Below are 20,546 nucleotides of genomic sequence, written 5' to 3' on the forward strand. Positions count from 1 at the left end.
CACCCAGTTGTTTTATGACATGTCTACTTACATTGCCTCAACCACTCTCTTTTTTTTCCTCCTCTCCATTAAACGTGAATGATGATAGCCATTATAGCGGTGCATCTTTGGATATTATCACTGTCTCCCAAGGCGGTACTCAGTGCTATTTCAACACTATAGACCTAGAGGAGGACTGGAGAAGGGATGGCAGACAGAAAACATGGGGAGGAAGGAGGAGGTTCTGTCAATGCCTCCTCCATCGATGTCATTTGCATACGGCTGGATGACACTAATCCTCACTGGAGTGGAGTGGTTCTCCACCTGAGGCCCTTCCCTGCCAAAAAAAAAACCCACCCATGCAATCCTCTTCTTATTAACCCATTTAGGCCTAGAATTATTGACTGCTTTAACCAGTGAAAAATAGCAGATATACAAGCTCACAGCGCGGCACCGAGTGCCGCGCTGTGAGCTTGTAGATCTGCTATTTTTGAAAAAGTCATGAAAATGTGTGCAAATCTTTGAATAATATATGTATTTTCAAAGCGAACGGTTGTAACTCAAATTTTGCTTTGGGGGGGTCCCTGGAACTAAATATTTTGAGATGCGGGTCCGTGGCCAAATAAATATCATTTTGGGGGTCCTTCACATGAAAAGGTTTGAGAACCTCTGACATAGTAGTCTCTCAAGAACAGTCTAACTGAGCTCCAGTTAAGTGAAAAGGACCTTTTCTTTGACGATGGCTATAGCCAGATTGCTGACATAGAAACCATGGGTTTTTCCAAAAAATCTTAGAAGGATTCAAAAGACACTTATAGAATCGGGTGAAAAATTCTAATTTTCACGATTTTTCAAAAATAGCAGATCTACAAGCTCGCAGCGCGGCACTCGGTGCCACGCTGTGAGCTTGTATATCTGCTATTTTTTTTAATATTTAAAGCATAAAATATTGCGTCATAATGTGTTCAGGCCTAAATGGGTTCTTAAAAGACCCCTCGGTGACACTCACCTTGCCAGAGAGAACACAATACGACACAATACAGCTCTGACCTGCGGGGAGAGGACTCTCTCTCTCTCCGACCACAATGTGTGTCTACAATGTCATGTAGAGAACAAGAGATGTACGCAGGGGCGTCACACCAAATTCTGGGCCCTGGGTACAAGGATTCACTGCGGGCCCCCCATGAATGTTAACTATTGAAAAATAGCAGATATACAAGCTCACAGCAAGCTTGTAGATCTGCTATTTTTGAAAAAAATCTTGAAAATGTGTGCAAGAAACCTATGTCAAGGACCCCCAAGATGATATGTATTTGGCCACGGACCCCGATCTCAAAATATTTAGTTCCAGGGACCCCCAGAAGCAAAATTTGAGTTAGAAATGTTCGCTTAAAAAATACATATATTCAAAGATTTTCACACATTTTCACAACTTTTAAAAAATAGCAGATCTACAAGCTTGCAGCGCGGCACTCGGTGCCGCGCTGTGAGCTTGTATATCTGCTATTTTTCAATAGATAAAGTTATTAGGGCCCCTCCACCTTGGGCCCCAGTAACTCAGTCCCACTTTCCTACCCCTTGTGACGCCCCTGGATGTACGGGGCTGGGGCTGAGCGGCATGGCTTTGCAGTGCAACACTAAGCAGATCCGCTTCTTTTTTAACAATGTCTGAGATTGGAAGCCCACCTACCAAACAAACAAAACAAACAAAACAGCCTGGTGCAGGTGAATAACAACAGTGGTGGAGCGTAACCAAGAACATTTACTCAAGTATACCGTTCCTATAGTACAATTTTGAGGTACTTTCAGGGGTGTCGCACCAAATTCTGGGCCGGCCTTGGGTACAAGGATTCACTGCGGGCCGGGCCCCCACACAATTATTTTGTGCTTTAACTATTGAAAGATAGCAGATATACAAGCTCACAGTGCCGCGCTGCAAGCTTGTAGATCTGCTATTTTTGAAAAACATGAAAAAATATTTAATATTTCAAAACCTTCTAAGGTTTTTTTGGAAAAACCTATGTTACTATGTCAGTGGTGCTCAAACCTTTTCATTTGAAGGACCCCCAAAATGATATGCAATTGGCCACGGAACCCTTTCTCAAAATATTTAGTTCCAGGGACCCCACAGGAGCAAAATGTATATGTTTGTGTTTGCTTAAAAAATACATATATTCAAAGATTTGCACACATTTTTACGACTTTTCAAAAATAGTAGATATACAAGCTTGCGGCGCGGCACTCGGGCCCCTCCACCGTGGGCCCTAGTAACTCAGTCCCACTCCCCCCCCCCCCCTCTAGTGACGCCCCTGGGTACTTTTACTTTGCTTGAGCATGACAGTTTTTTTCAATAGTTTATATTTCTACTCCACTAGTACATCTCAGTACTTTTTATTCTATTTAGGTCAAAACTTTGCGGGAGTGAGGCAAGCGAGACTTTAAGGCCACCTGCTTGTATCCTAGCCGGGCGGGCACGGTCTTCAACATGCCAGGGAGTGCGATGCGTCCTGCTGTTTCACAGCTGTGTGCTTGAACCCCAACACGTAATGGTGGCAAACGGAAAAAGGAAAAGGTTACGTCAACCTGGCGGCAAGCCTGACTTTTGGGGTGGTGGAATCCTCTGTCTTGGCCGGCTTCGTGTTAATTTACAAGACTGGGGGCCAGGGGATGTTAGGGAAAAAAATAATCAGCTTTGAAAAGATCCCATAATAACACAACCCTTGTGTTATAGTGGAGACAACCTGCTCCCTCTGCCAGGCTCCATTCTGAACAAGATAGTGGAACGTTCAAGCGGTATTTGCTCATGCTGGAAGCTGCTTAAGAGGAGACTCCGTAGGTGGGCCAGGCGGATGATAAGACGACTGCTGGGATTGGGTATAGAAGGTGGAGGGTGGGGGGGTGTATATAGTAGGGGTGTAACGATACATTTTAACAACGATACAATACGCATCACGATACATGGTTGACGATACGATACATGGACGATATTGGTTCATTCATGGCGATACGATACGATTCGATTCAATGAGTTAAAATCGATATAGTAACTATTTAGCAAAGAAATTAAATCTGTGTGAAACGTGTCAATAGTGCATGTTTTTAAGGGAAAAATCTAGTATTATGGATATGAATAAGTAAACACTGTGATTCTCTAGCAAATACATGGACATTATATTTCAACACATATGGACAAACCCGCACCTTGACATGAACACAGACATAGACCAAGAGTTGCTACCGGTATATGGAATGGAAAAGTAATTAAAGCCCTCTTTTTCATTTCCCTTCTTAAAATTGCTAAATACCATGCACAAATACTTAGTTACTTAATGATACAACGATACAAAGCCAAAACGTTACGATATTTTGCTTTTGCAAACGATATAGTAGATCATTGCAAATTAAAATCGATTTTTCGATTCAGTTACTATATCGTTACACCCCTAGTATATAGGGGCGGAGTATGGGGGCGGGCAGGAGGTGCAGCGCGAGAAGATGACAGAAATTTGCCCAGAGAGAGAGGATCCCACCAACACACTGTTCCTGTTTGCCGTTACAAGAGTCTTATGTAAAGTCCCATCAGCGGGAGGTGCTGCTTGAGCAAAGCCCCTGACCTGCACATGTCAAAAACTGCCGTTCACTTTCAAGCATAATTTCTTTATGGTAATGCCTGCCCCCCGGGGGTCGCAGGTTGGCTCTCTTCCCCCACCCGAAGGCTCATAGGAGAGCGACTCTGTCCATGGGGTATCCAATGGATTACAGCCTCATTATCTACAGGGCTCTGCAGCTATTCACACCGCATTTGACTGTGTCAGACTCCACAAATACCACCGTCCTTGGCAGGAGATTGGAGAGAGGGAGAGAGGGAGAGAGAGAGAGAGAGAGAGAGAGAGAGAGAGAGAGAATGAGAGAGAGAGAGAGAGAGAGAGAGAGAGAGAGAGAGAGAGAATGAGAGAGAGAGAGAGAGCGAGAGAGAGAGAGAGAGAGGGGCCTCAAATAGAAAAGCAAAAATAAAATATAACAATGACAAATGGTTTGACAATGCATGTAAAAACCTAGGAAAGAATAAAAATACAGTAAGGAGGGAAGAAAATATGAACTGCACCAGCTACTGTACTGTGCTATTTAGGAATCCATGAAAGCATCTTGGAACACAAAAACACACTTTTTCAATCTCTTCAGTCCAGTGGAGAAGAATAGATACAACGTTTAGAGTTCCAAATGTAGCTAAAAACTACAGGGTAAAATCACATGAAACTAAGAAGGCCTGTGGTGGTGTTAATGGCATCCTAAATTAAACTAGACAAGTTTGAGACATCGCAAAGTCTGGTTGCCCCAACGCAAGTCATGGATCGATTGCAGCTTTCATGATCCAAGTTAAAATAGCATTTCTAAGGGGCACGGTGGTGCAGTGGTTAGCACTTCACCCCACAGCTAGAAGGTCCTGGGTTCGATTCCCGCCGGGGGAAGCTGTGGGCGCTGGGGGCGTGTTCCTCCACCCGCGTCATCAGCACCCACACCCTAGGTGGGGTTGGCGATAGGGCCTTTCTGTGGTGAGTTTGCATGTTCTCCCCATGTCTCCTTGGGCATAGGCCCTCACACAAAAACATGCAGTAGTCCTGGTTTCTATACTACCTCCCCCTAGCCAGCTGGGTGCTCCCCAATGTCCCCTGACGCGGCAGGGGGAGAGCGGAAACCAGGACTACAGGTTAGGTAGTCACCGGGTGAGAAAAATGGGTTGCAAAAACCGTGGGATAAAAAATATTCGAAAAAAAATAGCATTTCTAGGCATAATATGCCTAGAAACTATATTATAGTTCAACTTCTCACATTTGGGGTGCCTTGTAAGGTCAGAAGAGAAAGCGATTTTGGCAGTGCACTCTATGGAGCCCCTCAACAACATTTGCTGCTGTCTAGACACCTCAGTAACTTAGCTCAATCACTACCATTGATGAGGTATGACAGATTATATATATATAAAGTAGCGCATCTGGTTTTGACCCAGAAACGTTCCATACCGGCTATGAAAAAGCAACTAAAAACGGATCTGCATTGTTAAATGTCTCCTGATCCTGCCTAGTGTCCGCAGTATAAACAATGCTAACTTGTTCTCTGGAAAGTGCAGTCTTTTGCCATCGCCGCTGTGGTGCGGCATGCGTGTGGATCATGATCTACAGGATCTTACTTGAGATGGATATGCTTTGACTACTCTTAAAAAGTATGAAAAACGAGAAAAAGCGTGGTAGGGAACAACCAAAGTCGAAAAACTATCTTGGTAGTAAATTAGTTGAAGAGATTAAAATTTTGGAAGCGAGTTAATCTAAACAGTATGCAATATCAAAAAGCTGTAGGACACAGTTGCAAAGATCGTATGCCCCAACGTTTGAACAAAATTTGAAGGTAAGAATGTTCTCGTTAAGTTCACTTTGGGAGAAATTATTCAATTATTGGATGTGATCTCCCACCCCTATAGCAGGGATATTTATATGGCTAGATAATAATTCTGAAGCAGGGCCTTTTTTTAAGGAGCCCTCTCACCCGGCTTAACGACCTTTTGAATTTCCTTCCTTCCCACAAAAAGACTATAAGCAGCATTAAGAGCAGAACACCCAGGTTCCAAGAATAGCATGTCCTGAAGCTGTCCGCCTCCTTAACACTTAAAACATATAGCACTGCAGGCCACTTGGCAGGTTGAATGGTAAAGCAGTTGAAGCACTTTATCTGGTTTGACGATGCTGCTATTTCCCCCCAGAGTGTTTTATATGGTGTTCCTATGTGTTGGATTATATTTAATATTATATTTATTTGTATGTATTTGTTTATTCTTTTATTAGTGTGGTTGCCCAACAGGGCAACACACTATAAGTACTAGTGCAGCTTTATTATTTCTAGATAAACTTTTAGCCAATTAGGGAGGAGCATTCTCGCTGTCAGAGGTTATCCAGTGTGTGTGTCAGTCCTTGTGCCTTTTATGGCCATATATGGAGATCTCTGTATTTGTCAGTCCTTGTCAAGGACTGCCAAATACAGATGACATCAGGGATCTCCATATATGGGAATAAAGGGAACAAGGACTCCTTGACCATTTTATTCCCATATATGGAGATCCCTGGTGTCATCAGTATATGCCCAATTTCCCATATATAAGATTGTCGGCTTCTTTGATTGGCCAGAACAATTGATCGGATTGGCAGATTGGTCAGGCATAGCATGACGTTTGTGTCACCGCACCATTATAAGTAATAACGCTGGCATTAGTAGTGCTTTTCTCAGGTCAAGATTCGTGTCCAGCAAAGGTTGTGCTATGGTGTCTTCCAAGATGTTTCGGAAAGTTTTATTTTCATTACTTATGCTCCTCGCTTTGAATGTTACTCCTTTGAACGCTCAAAATACAGAATTGGAGAAGGTCGGTCGGTTGATGGAGTGGACTTCCAAGAAGTCCATCATCAGGATGAATGGAGATATGTTCAATCGCTTTGTCAAGGAGTCCCCCAGAAACTACTCGGTAGTCGTCATGTTCACAGCGGTAAAGCAGCAAAGCCAGTGTGGGATATGCAAGGAAGCTCTGGCAGAGTTCCGTGAGCTGGCTAACGCTTGGCGACACTCCCCTGACTTCTCAAACAAAGTGTTCTTTGCAACTGTGGATATCGATGAAGCTTCAGATGTCTTTGAGATGTTCAAGTTGGATCACGTTCCGTCGATCCTCCATTTCCCATCCCAAGGAAAACCTGATCACTATGAGATGAACAGAGGCATTAGAGCTGAACAGCTGGCTAGATGGGTGGCAGACCAGACCGACGTACGCATCCATGTGATTCGTCCTCCCGACTATACCACCCCGCTTTCTTGGGTCGTTGTCTTCTCTCTAGTTGGCGGACTTGCCTATTATAAACACGGCAACTTCTCATTTATTCTCAACGAGAATATCTGGTCCGTCGCGACACTGTGCTGCGTCCTGCTTCTGATTTCGGGGGAGAGGTGGAGCCACATCAGAGGAGCGCCCTTTGCGTACAGGAACCACGCCAGCGGGCAACAGACCTTCATCCACCCCAGCACTCAAGCTCAGTTCGGGGCTGAGACCTACATCGTCACCTTCTTCAATGCCGGCGCTCTCGTGGGAATAGTGCTGCTGTGTGAGGCTGCCAACGGCGGCCAGGATACCGCGACGAGGAAGGCAATGTGTCTTGGTGGTAAAGTCATGGTGATGATTTTCTTCGCTTGTCTGCTGTCCGTTTTCAGAGTAAAGCACTAAATACCCCTGCAGCTTCCCGACGTGCCAGGAGTCAGCCAGCAGTCATCCAGCCTGAGGGAGGCATCAATCAACAGACAGGTGCTCCTCTAAATTGCTGTCAAAAGCCATGGATGCTCTCCTCAAGTCAGGCCAATGGTAGACTGTCGTATATCATTTTCTAAACGTCACCTTGATGTGTGTTTGTGTGTGTGTGAGGCATAGTTTTAAGAGCCAAACCGAGGCATAATCTTGAAATAAATAAACATAAAGAGAGGACAAAAAACACAAGGGCTGCCAGTCACTTAATGCTGAAATGCTGTTGTAATAGTTTAAAAGTGCTGTAAGTGATATCTTATGGTTAACACAATTTCTCTTTTTTTATGTTAAAACTCATAATCATTACTCTAGAGTGTTTCAGGTGTCTCACCATCAGGCCGTTTTCAGGCCAAGGACCCCTTAGTTGAGAGAGAGATAAAGCAGGGACCCCACAACTTTTTCATACATATTTAACCACTTGAACGGTCAATACTTAATAAACTTAATAAACGCCTCGCAGTGTGAGGTGTTGTGAGCTTGTAGATCGACTAAAGTTCTCAGAATATGGACGCTAGGATTCAAGGGGTTAATATAAAAAAGGAGAAAAAGGTTTCTATCACACAAAGATTTGGAGGACCCCCTGTAGTAACTCTGAGGACCCCCTAGGGGTCCCGGACCCCCTGTTGAAGACCCTTGCTCTAGCTCTTTAGTAAACAAAAAAATCCCACCTGTGTGATGTGGGCGAGGCTGATGATGATGATGGTGATGTTATGACATCACAGGATAGGGACATACAGCATCATGTTGGGATGCACCGATATATCGGCCACACATCGGTATCGGCCGATGTTTGCCGTTATCTGTCAGTATCGGCAAATAAGGCTGACATTAACCGATGGCAGTAACCGATATTTATCTGCTGTTGATAAGCATACATGTTGTGCTGCCTACTGTATGTTGGTGTGTTGGTTATTAGCAGCCTACCAAGAGTAGAGAGTAGATTCTGAACAGTTATTTAGTTATTTCTTATAATGTTGATGTATTTGTTTTCCCTGGCCTACAAGGGGAAACAACACCAACAACGTATCAGTATCGGCTATCGGCTAAATTGTTATTTTAAACATCATTATCGGTATCGGCCTTGAATCTATCGGTGCATGTATGCCTAGACATTAGTATTTGATACGATGGAAAATCACTTGGAAAACCACATGGACATTTCACACAGTCATGTATTGGAGCGGTTAGCACTGCTAAAAAAAAGTCAAATAAAAAATAAAATAGAAATGTCATCCAATCAGGAGAGAGAACCCAATTATCAGTTTGAGATTGTGTTCCAATTCAGTCTGCTTTGTGTTTTCTCATCAATTTCAGTTTCACGTTCATCCTGTATCCTGAGTGAGTTCTCTCTCCTGATTGTTGGATAAAGTTGATATCCAGACCTGAACATTTTATTTTCTGTTCACTAAAGAGACAACAGAAGGGATCTTTGTGGAGGTACAACATGACGGCTGTTGCGTAAGAAACGTTTGCCGATACAAGTGAAGAGAGAGATCTCACAATATATAGATGTGATTCCTACACTGCAGACCAACTGACACGTTGGAAAGAATCAACCAGAGAGAATTGGAATGCTTAATAGTAGCAGATTAAGTGAGCAGCTGTGACTGATCCTAAATTAAGGGAAATTGACTTTTATACAGACTCAGTGAGCATGTAAGCCTTGCCATTGAGAGAGGCCACCACAGACGACTGGCTCCCCAGAGAAAACTGAGTGTCTGCATCCGCTACTGCACACAAAATGAGGTGGAAACAGAGCTTCGCTTTCTAACTACCTGCCAACTAGGCAAGAAATCAGAGTGCACATAGGCCTCCTTTGCCATGCCATATTTGCAAGATAATCTCGGAACATAGGACTGTAATTACCACAGCAAATACATCGCACCGGAGGCCCCAGGTCATCGCCAACATGACAAGAGACAATGTTTGGCAGGGCGAGTCATCTCCATGTGAGCCTCAGTAGAAGAGCTGGGAGACCACCTCCAAGCCATGCATTTGTTATATACTGTATTGTATTAATAAACTCAAAACAACGTTTTTTATTTACTGTATTGAGCCGAATATAAGACGACTCTGATTAAGATATACAACCCAATGTTTTAGGATATTTTTATTGGAATTAGGTATCTTATATTCGGCACAATACGGTACAAAAGTTATAAAGATGAAAAATAAAAATAAAAAGGATTTTCTTTTGCAATGTTTATTTTATTTTATATTTTTAGTAAAGCTTACCTGGCTATATTCGATTGCAGTGTTGCAATGTTACACAGTTCTGGTATAAATGATGTTCAATTGAGAGAGATAGAGGCTGTTCTAAAGGCTCATCTGAAGCCGTTTCAAACGGTGTGTCTGTCACTTTATGAAGTGGGCAACGAGAGAACGGCCAGGGAGTTGAACCGAGTGACTCTAAACCTGATGCCCGTCACAGGGTATTAACCCCAACAATGCAGAGCCCGCCGAGAACGCGCAGTCACTGGATACTTGGCTTAGGCAGCTTCAGACTCGTTTATGGGGCACTCACCACATTTCACGACTCCGAGTATTTCCTTTAAACGTGGCACCTGAGAGGGCTGCGGATGGGGGGGAGGGTTGTGGTGTGAGGTTCTCTGAAGGTCTGGGCCTTTGTGTGACAAGACGCACTTTATAGACAAGTTTAACATCACCGCTCTGGTGATGTTGATGGCACAAATCCATTTTGTTTAGGGCTGCAACAGTTTAACCCATTTAGACCTAAGTCAGATTCTAAAAATGCCTTCTAAAGCCTAACATAAGTTTTCAGAAAAACTTCAAATATTTGGCAAATGAGCCAAGCTTTGGCCAATGAGCCAAGTGTGGGACACATACGTACATACAAACAAAAATGTTGAATTGAAACCTCCACCGGCTGTCAGTCAGTCTGTCAGTCAGTCACGTCACGTCACACTTTTCCCCTACACATATCTCCGCCACCGTTGCCACCATCTGTGCCAAACTTTGCACACACACTCCTTGGCTGCCAAACCACAACCTCATTTCTCACCTGGCCCTCTTCTAGCGCCACCATGAGGCAGATTCTTGCAAAACAAATCTTTGGACACTGCTCCTACAGATTTTGCCCTAAAATCACGCGAAGCGGTACACAGTATGTCTACAGTCATGTCATCAAAATGGATCTGTCCCATTTAGCGCCACCATGAGGCAGATTCTTGCAAAACGAATTTTTGGACACTGCTCCTACAGATTTTGCCCTAAAATCATGCAAAGCGGTACACAGTTTGTCTAGAGTCATATCATCAACATGGATCTGTCCCATTTAGCGTCACCATGCAGGCCACCATTGGACACTGTTCCTAACTAATGCCACTTACAGGCCTATTTGTGTATACATGTGACCTGACGGTCGCTTATCTCCCGAATAGGGAGTCCTACTGGTTATTAAATGATTCTTTTTGGAGCGGTACGCTTTCGCGGGACGCTTAATTAAATGAACTCATAAAAGGCACCACTCACTTCACACCGGGTGTGATTCTTTAATAAATTAACAGATATTCAAACATAGCAGATCTACAGCTCTTAAAATAGAGAACAGATTTTCCCCTATACAAACCCATTGTAACTTCAAACTCCATTTAAACCATGATAGATTCAATGAAAACACCTGTCCGTTTTCTGGTGACTCCTATCCACCTCTTTCCGCGGGAATTTACTGGAGAATGTTTTGCACCACACTGCACCACACTTCCGGTTAACAGCAGACATACAAGCTCACGTCGCGTCGCAGATGCAGCCGTTGTGAGCTTGTAGATCACACTCGGCTGCGGCGCCGGAAGCTCCGTCCAATTTCTGCGCAATGCCCGATGGGATGTTGGAAACTTGTGGATATCCTCCGAATACATGAGCAGCCCGTGTTTTTTCCATAAACTTTTTTCATTCATTTTTAATAATCTTTTTATTGTATCAATCTTTTTTAATTTTCCCAAAAATGAATTAAAAAGAAAAGAAAATGTTTTTGAATCATTTAAAATCTCTTCTGGGAGGGTTCTCTCACACAAAAACATTTTCAAACGGGGATCAATTTGGGGTCCCCTTGGCAACTACCGATTTGGAAAGCATTTGTACATGGAACCGGGCCTCGGTCTTGACAGTGTTTAAAAGGAACACTCAGGATTTCACAGTGTGCCCGTGACTCGGTGTACCGGCGGCGACAGTTGACGGGAACAAGAAAGCCAGCGTTATTCATTCAGCTCTGAAATTACAGCGCCGGCCAGAAGAGTCTTCCTAAATCAGATGGATGATGCATCCTCCTCTCCCTTCGCCCCAGGGGCCGGGGGTAATATGAGGGGCCTGCCTAGGATCCACACAGTGGTGGAAAGTAGCTAAGTACATTTACTTAGGTACCGTACTTACTTACAATTTTGAGGTATATGTGCATTACTTGAGTATTTCCAAACACTTTTACTTCTACTCCGCTACATCTCAGATCCAAATATTGTATTTTTACTACACCCAAAACATACATTAAACATTTCAACCCAATATAAATTTGGCCATTCGAAAATAGCCGACCTACAAGCCCACAATGTGTTGCGATGCACTTGTAGACATGCTATTTTCAAAAGACTTTTATACATTAGAACATTTCTGAAATGTGAAATTCTGCATAACGAGTACTTTTAATTTATGCTAATTTAAGTACATTTTCATGCCAATACTTTTGTACTTTTTTACATTTTGAATTCCCGACTTTTGCTTGTAACAGTCAGAGTATTTCCACGTTGCAATATTGATACATTTACTGAAGTGCGAGTACTCTTTCCACCACTGCACACTACTGGAGGCAGAGAGACAGATGGGACCTTGTCTGGCTCTGACCTTGCTGAGCTAATATTTCTCCCGGGCGCTCCTGTCGCTTAGACCTGCCTGGTCATTAACATGGAAGGAATACTTCAAAGACACGCGTGCCAACGTCGAGGTAGAAGGCAAACAAGGGTTAGAGAGAGGGACCGGGGAGTCATGTGCCTGCAGTGCACAAGCAACAAATGGCAGATGTTTGTTTATCTTTTCTTTTAGGCATATCAATTATGGCCATAATATGCAGATAGTAAAAGTTTTACATCCCATTTTTAACTCTAAACCTCACATTTAAATATTTATTTCATGTTTGCATCCAAGCATTTAAACTTTTTTTTTTGGTAGCTTCACAATACACACACTGCATATTTAACCACTATATCACGAGAGGAAGTATAGTATATCAGCACAGCTGTGGTACGGTCGTAAACCGTGGATAGCAGTGGTGGAAACTAAGTAACTCAGTACATTTACTCAAGTACTATACCAAGGCACAACTTTGAGGTGTACTTTCAATAATTTCAATACTTTGAAAAATCTTGAAAAAATTTGCAAGTCTTTGAATATTTTGGACGCGATTCTATAAATGTAGATAAAAAGTTGTTCTACTAAATAAGTGGTTCTCTTTTTCATGTCAAGGACCCCCAAAATTAGATGCATTTGGCCGCGGAACCCCCATCTCAAAATATTATGTTCCAGGGACCCCCCCCCCCAGAATCAAATATTTGAGTTACAAATGTTTGCTTTTAAAAATATATATTCAAAGATTTGATGATTTTTCAAAAATAGCAGATCTACAAGCTTGCAGCGCGGCACCAAGACGAGTGCCGCGCTGTGAGCTTGTATATCTGCAATTTTTTAATAGCATAAAATAAAGGTTGAAATGATTCCAGGTCTTAATGGGTTAATGGCCGATGACTACTGGGGCTGCCCCCCCCCCCCTGTTATAGGTATACTGTATGTCCCTGCTTGTTTATACGTGGTTCTAAATTATATTCACAGATAGCATAGCCTTCCTCCCTCCCTTTTTCTCTCTTTTTTTTTACATTGTTCTCCTTGTAATTGATTGTGTTGTTGTGTGTATGTACCCGTTTTTATATGGTTATTTGTTATTTTGTGTTGTTCTGTGTCAGCGTCAGCCCTTTGGGCTGTTTGTATTGTAAAAACAAGTGTAAAAAAATCTAATGAAATCAAAAGAAAATAAATAGCTGATATAAAATTTCACAACGCGCCACGACTCACGACGCATCACGAGCTTGCAGATCGTCTATTTTCACTGCTTTGCGACACTACGACGATGCTAATTTACAGGAAAAAAACATAAAAAGTTTAACCCATTTAGGCCTAGAATTATTGAATGCTTTAACCTGTGAAAAATAGCAGATGTACAAGCTCACTCTGTGCCGCGCTGCGAGCTTGTAGATCTGCTATTTTTGAAAAAGTCGTGAAAATGTGTGCAAATCTTTGACTATATGTATTTTCAAAGCGAACGTTTGTAACTCAGATTTTGCTTCTGGGTGGTCCCTGGAACTAAATATGTTGAATGGGGGTCCGTGGCCAAATACATATAATTTTGGGGGTCTTTCACATGAAAAGGTTTGAGAACCACTGACATAGTAGTCTCTCAAGAACAGACTAACTGAGCTCCAGTTGAAGTGAAAATGTCCTTTTCTTTGACGATGGCTGGCCAGATTGCCGACATAGAAACATAGGTTTTTCAAAAAGTCTTAGAAGGATTCAAAAGACACTTATAGAATCGGGTCAAAATTCAAATTTTCACGATTTTTCAAAAATAGCAGATCTACAAGCTCGCAGCGCGGCACTCGGTGCAGCGCTGTGAGCTTGTATATCTGCTATTTTTCAATAGTTAAAGCATAAAATAATGATACACAATATAGTGTACCCGTTCTGAATAGATTAAGTATGGAGAAGCAAGCTTTCTGCCCTACAGCGACAGTAAACATCATAACATCCCACCAAGCCCTCCAGTGCGATATTACTTCCATGCTGTTGTTCCACTATAAACTATTTATCAAGTAATGGGAGACAACGGTTTATGAGCTTACCCAAGAATCTTGTCATTTTATTCGGCTCCGCCAAGAAATATAGTTCCATCAGGAATAATAGGCCATACATGATATTATTAGAACATGTCATCCTTTGTACAAAGGGGCTTGGCGAGCATTTCAGGAGTAAAAGGGGAAAAAAGGGGGTTATATAGCCTTGCTATGAGGCCCATGTCTATAATCCATTAGACGTGACGTGCTATAAATGTGTATAAATCACGTATCTCAAGAACCGGCAAACCGGCCGACTTCAAACTCGGCGCAGATGTCACAGAGGACCTGAGGGAGGTTACAAATCTCCATTCAGAAACATTGCCATTCAGAAGATTGACTTCCATTATTCTAAATGGAGATGTCACCTGACCTAAACCTAACCTTAACCCTAACCTCAACCTCAGTGGCGGTATTTCTGAATGGGGATGTTTCTAAGTGGGGGTGTCCAGAACAGGGACATGGACAGCCAAACAGGGTACAACAGGTATTGAGTTATAATCGTTCCCGACTTTGCATCATTCCCGTTAAAGGTGACTCCCACCAATCAGACTACGTCACACTACTTCAGACTAGAACAGACTGCTAATCTGCTGTATTCTGTTGGCATTTAAAATCAGTTATGCATTCAGATGACATAATAACAGTCCACACCAGGAGGCGGAAGTCTACAATGCTGGTCTGCGCTGGCCTGCCAGTGTTGCCATGTCTGCATATTATAAGCGACTTTGGTCTTGTTTTACCTGTATTGTCTCTTAAATATTCATAGTTGCGGGTTGCTTTAGTTTGGGCTTGTTTCAGAAGTGTAGTTAGATTATTTTTTAAATGTAAAATGTATGTTGCTGATGTAATATGGCTCAAGTGGCACCACCAGTGACCATGAACTGGTCACTTCTTTTGGCTTGTTTTCATAGACCTGGTCGCTTGTTTCACTTACAGAATCTGGCAATATCGGAGTCTCTGTATCTGCAACAAAACAAAACACCTTTCCCCAGCCAGGGCTAATGACAGGCTTAGCATGTTGGGACCCGACCGAACAAGTCTGGTTGGCAATCGACGTCCGACTAGAAGTCCCGACCAGGTATCAACCCGTCAGCACGGCGCTATCGACAACAAGTTGTCGGCAGGAGATTCTATACAATTCCTTTCGCGGCCGATCTGTGCGGTGGAGAGCTGGCTTTAGGCTATGCAAGAACATCAACATGTCTACATAAGACTTCAGGAATTTCATTACTTAAACCACCCAATGACCACTTTGTAATGTAAATCACACTATATCATTATAACTATGAGAATTACGATACACTATGATCCACTAAGTATCCAGCGATTATTACTGTGAGTTTTTGTTGCAATTGTTATAACGCATTATTCATATTTGAGCGTTTCTAACTATAATTGTGAAGTGTTATGAGCAGACTAATGCATGCATGTTTATTATGCACCACAGACATATGTATGAACGCATGCATGCATGCATGCATGTATGTAAGTACAGTATGTAAAATGTATTTCACCAGTAAAGTCCCGTTGAGGTATATAATCTCTTTTGCAAGACCTGGTCAAAGCAGTACAGAATTACCTGATAAACAACAGAATGTAACCAAGGCAGCCAAAAAACGAATACGAATAAACAAATACTCAAACATCTGCCAATACCACATTAGTAGCCTATTTCAAATTGAAAATAATCATGGACAGGACAGCATGGAGAGCATGTCCATTATCTGACTCTTAAAATCCTGCAGTGAGATAAGATGATCCAATTTAAGTTTTGCCTGCAAATCATTCCACGACCGTGCGGTCCTCGCTCCTCAGTGAAACGAGCTTGCCTGCCCTCAGTTCGAGCAGCAGAACTGGTCTCACGACATAGAAAATGTTACCAAAGGATCTTCAGTCACATTTTGCTTTTTGATAGCAGCAGGGATTTTAATGTGGCTTATACAGCTGCACAGAGGATAACACTCATTCACAGTGCACTGCCTTTTCACAGCGCTCAAACTCGCCGTGTGTTTAAACCCTACCCTATCATTTTCCCGCTCCACTTTTGTCCACAGAACAGTGATGATACTCTTGGCTGTTTGTGGGATTTGTACACTCTCAAAATAAATCCGATGTCCCCCTTTGTAGTGGATGGCAACGTAGAGGAGGCATCCCAAGGAAATATGGTCCGGGAAGCAATTCGGGCGGGTCACTGTTAACTCAGCGCCAGCCAGTCAGAGGGAGATAAGGAAATAATCAAAACGGAGGCGAGGAGGGCCAACTTCAGCCAGCCTGCGTGCGCTGACAGATGGGCTGCCGCCACCGTCTTCTACACAGCACGCCTCCGTCTCTCATTTCAACTCCACCAAACACACCTCTCTCACTGCTGCGTGCTGCTTCCTCCGGATTATTTAGTGTGCTGGACACGGCGCTGTCTCTTAAAAAAAAACAGCAGTTGTACAAGCTCGCAGCGTGGCACTGCAAGCTTGTACGCAAAAATCTAAAATGACGCACCGATGCTTTACCGGGTTTAATGGGTTTTATATGAACAGTGGTGGACAGTGACAAAGTCGTTACTCGAGTGCTGAACATTAGTAAAACTAATTTGTAGTAACTGTACTTATACTATACTTTAGCATTTTTATGACTTTCACTTCACTTCACTGATATACTGTATATACTGCACAAGACAAAACATGGTAGCCTACTGTTGATTCCACTGTAGTGCAAATAGCCGATCAAGCTCACAATGCATAGCATAGCGGTGCATTGATGATATTAAAAAGAAAATGTGCTTTGGAGAGGGAAGTACATATCGGAGGAGACCCCGGTCAACGAAGTCTACTCTACGGGGTTTAAGTGGTTAATATAATAATGAAGACTCCCTTATTTCCATGGTTTTATCTAATTAGCTCTACCCCGTGGTGAGGGGCTAAGCTTCACAGTGCTGGGGGTGGGGTCGGAATAGGGTTTTCAGTTTGGATAGACTTTATCAGCTCGCTATTCAAATATTCATAATGAAGAACATTTAACATCCCCCAAGTGCCCTTATGGCACAATTAAGAACACAAGCAGGCGTGTGTGCACGCGCACGCACACACACGCACACGCACACACACACACACACACAGACACAAAAATCATTAATGTGTAATCATCCAAACAACAAAGCAGATCCAAACCCCGGAGCCTGCACAGTGCACACTCTCTCAGACAGGCACGTACACACATAGACATCAAAGGGGGCTTGAGCCCCTGCACTTTTACCCCTCTGTAAAAAGTGCCCTCTCCAGAATATGAATTCAGTTTCTACTATGGTGATGAAAGTAATGTAAATGCCCCCTTTCCATGCCATACTTAAGGGCAGCGTTCAGGAGAATTGCCTTGTTCAAACTCCTGAATTTGAACGCAGCATCTTATGTTGAAAGAATTGACCTCTCTGTGTAGAAGTCCATTCCGTACGACACATCTCCAGTATTGACTTGATTATGCTTAGTTCGGTGTGGTATCACGCACCGAAAATAGCCGACCTCCAAGCTCACAGCGCGTCGCAGAGCTTGGAGGTCTGCTATTTTTGATATTTCGAAAAGGCCCTTTTGGAAATGTCAGCCCCTGCCTCTCCAACATTCTCTGTACGTCCCTGCTCTCAGAGGCCAGCCCACACAGACCATGCTATTCTGTTGGACTCAGTGATTTGTTCTGGGATATCAGCAGCAATACAGGTAGAAAACTCCTTGTAGCCCGATTGGATTGTGGAAGAGAAAACATGTTGCACCTGGTGCAGCAGGAGACAAGAGGTATACGAGGAGGCAGAGAAGGCATTGTCTGTGTCTCAAATTTGATGGCCGCAATCTTATTGAAAATCTGTTAACGCAATTTGGTGTGCGCCTAATGGCAGACCTCTGCAGGCTATACAATCAGTCTCTCTCAATCCCCTTTTCTCTCTCTCTCGCTCTCTTCCCGTTTCTTTATTTATCTCCCTTTCTCTTCTCTGGCAATGACCAAGTACAGTACGGCACCAAATAGTATAACTGTCTGTTTTGGAAACTGGAAGCACATCGCTTTTGCTTTGTCCTTAGTATTGACTAAGTGATATTTTGGTTAAAACAAAAAGTTTTACAGAAGTTAGGGTTAGGTTTAGGCATCGTTTTACCGAGGTTAGGGTTAGGCATAGTTTTACTGAGGTTAGGGTTAGGGTTAGGGTTAGGCATAGTAGCATTCACCAGGTTAGCATTCACCAGCGTGGGACTAATGGAGGAACAATGAGACGTCGGACCAATGCAGTCAAATGCTCTACCACTGAGACATGGGCTTCTTCCACTTCCAGGTGAACTAAAACAAGCACTCATTTCCCAATCTAACTGGTTTTTCAACTAACTGTAACATATATATGTATATACTTTTTTAGATGTTTCTGGGAGGCCTTTCTGCCTTTATTTGACAGTACAGTGGAGAGAGACAGGAAACAGGGAGAGTGAGGGAGTGCAATGGAACAAAGCCACTGCCGGGCTCTGGAATCGAACCCGGGACACACCACCTGGCATCAGAGAGTGTGGTATCCACACGCTTTAACCACTTGGCCATCAGCCTCAATCGTATAGTGTTCTAGTTCCAATTGTGTCTGCTTTCTGCCTTCTAAAGTTTGTGTATGAGACGTGACGGTCGCTTATCTACCGATTAAGGAGTCTTACTGGTTTTCCGTTTAAGTAAGAGCTGCAAAGACAGGGACACCACTGTTACTGAAAAAACATGAAGAATAAATCACTTAGAGCCCCTTTAAGCCCTATTTTGTAGTGTGCATCAATGTTGCATGAGAATAGCTGATCAGTGAGCTTGTAGGTGTTTCTGATGATCCACGATAATCAAGGGAGGAGATCCTGTTTTTATTAGAGACACACCAGTGTTCTAAATCCAGACAATGAAGGCAGGCAACCAATAACTATCTACAGTTGGCTTCTAACTGAGCAGAGAAATGGCTTTCTGTAGACGGGTATCTGGAAGACCATAATTCAATGGCACTTTATTGAAAGACACAGTACATCTCACAGCATATTATTATCTATGTGCTGTTGTGGCTGGCTTTCATAAAAACAATCTTATCAACTACTTAAACCCAATACACTTAGCTGTCCCACAGGGGTCTTTACTTGATCCCCTCTTTTTTTTATCCCACTATGCCGAATCGATGTTGTGGGTTTGCCGTAGTTTGCCGATCTACTCGGCTACCTTACAACACAAAGCAGTGCTCTCGTGCTGAGAGCTTGTTTATCGGCTATTTCCGGCACATTTTTGGCCAAATATTTGCTCCGACAATAGACACAATGGGGACTCGATAGTTGGGTTCATGTGCGCTAAAAAGGACAAACGTTGACGCAAACAGAACATGAGTCACCCTGGAATAACCGAGAGCTTTCACACCACAATGGCATTTCCATCGTATCACATTTGTAACAATTAACTGAGCTGATTTTTGTTCCATTGTAATTAATAACAGAGTAGAAGATAGTGTTATTAAGCAGCACATTAAATTGCACTTTCCTGGATGCATAAACTCAGACTATGAGGCATGACTGTGGAAAGGTCAACATGGTGGTGATATCATTTAGCTGGAGAACAATTATGGAATTCATAATAAGAAAGCCTTCTAATGACTGCCGAGAGAAGATGCCTCCATCTCAAACTGGAGCTAATCCATCTAATTGTCCACATGTGGAGATTAATGTCAAACCTGTTCCTGAAGCGTATAACTGGGGCTGCAACTATTGATTATTTTCTTAGCAATTAGTCTATCGATCTTGTGAAATAAAATGTGGCCAACCACTCATCAAGAACGATGATACACGAAAGAAGAAGAAGATTACTTTTTCAATCTTCATGCTTTAAATATATATATTCTTTATGTTTTATATCGTGGTTGCTGGGTAGAAACCTCTTATCGCCATATTTTAACGGTTTTTATTTTTATTTTTGTCAAATTAACGCCCTACTTGATCATGCTACAGCATCACACAAAAGCATGAAAAGATCCACAACTTATAGATCTGCTACTTTTGCCATGTTTGAATTTGAATCCAGAAAAGTTACAGTTTTGGACATATGATGTTTCCACAGAGACGATAATCAAAACAGTGTGTTTATAATGGAGTCATGGACTAAATCAATTGGTCTCAATTGGTCTCATTAAACGCAGGACGGCAAAGATAGAACAGAAATCATTTATCTGCATAATGGAATGTCCTGTTTGTGGGGGCATTTTAAAGCCTTCATTTGACAGTGATAGTGGGATGAGACAGGAAATGGCAGGAGAGAGAAACGGGGAAGGACACGCAACAAAAGGGCCTCGGTCGGAATCGAACCGGGGCCGACCA

The 20,546-nt window shown here is 42.8% G+C and overlaps 1 protein-coding gene across 1 annotated transcript in view; it reads left to right on the forward strand.

Annotated features, from left to right (window-relative positions):
- Positions 1-6,397: 6,397 nt before the first annotated feature.
- LOC308290690 (amphoterin-induced protein 3-like) overlaps positions 6,398-20,546 on the forward strand; it is a gene marked incomplete at both ends in the record, with an annotated part of 36,555 nt that continues 22,406 nt past the window's right edge. Inside the window, one exon of the mRNA XM_080732600.1 lies at positions 6,398-7,169. Within this exon, the coding sequence (XP_080588726.1) occupies positions 6,398-7,169 (772 nt within the window). The remainder of the gene's footprint in view (positions 7,170-20,546) is intronic.

This window comes from Nannobrachium achirus, assembly GCF_963921795.1.
Source record: "Nannobrachium achirus genome assembly, chromosome: 9".
Classification (NCBI taxonomy): domain Eukaryota; kingdom Metazoa; phylum Chordata; class Actinopteri; order Myctophiformes; family Myctophidae; genus Nannobrachium; species Nannobrachium achirus.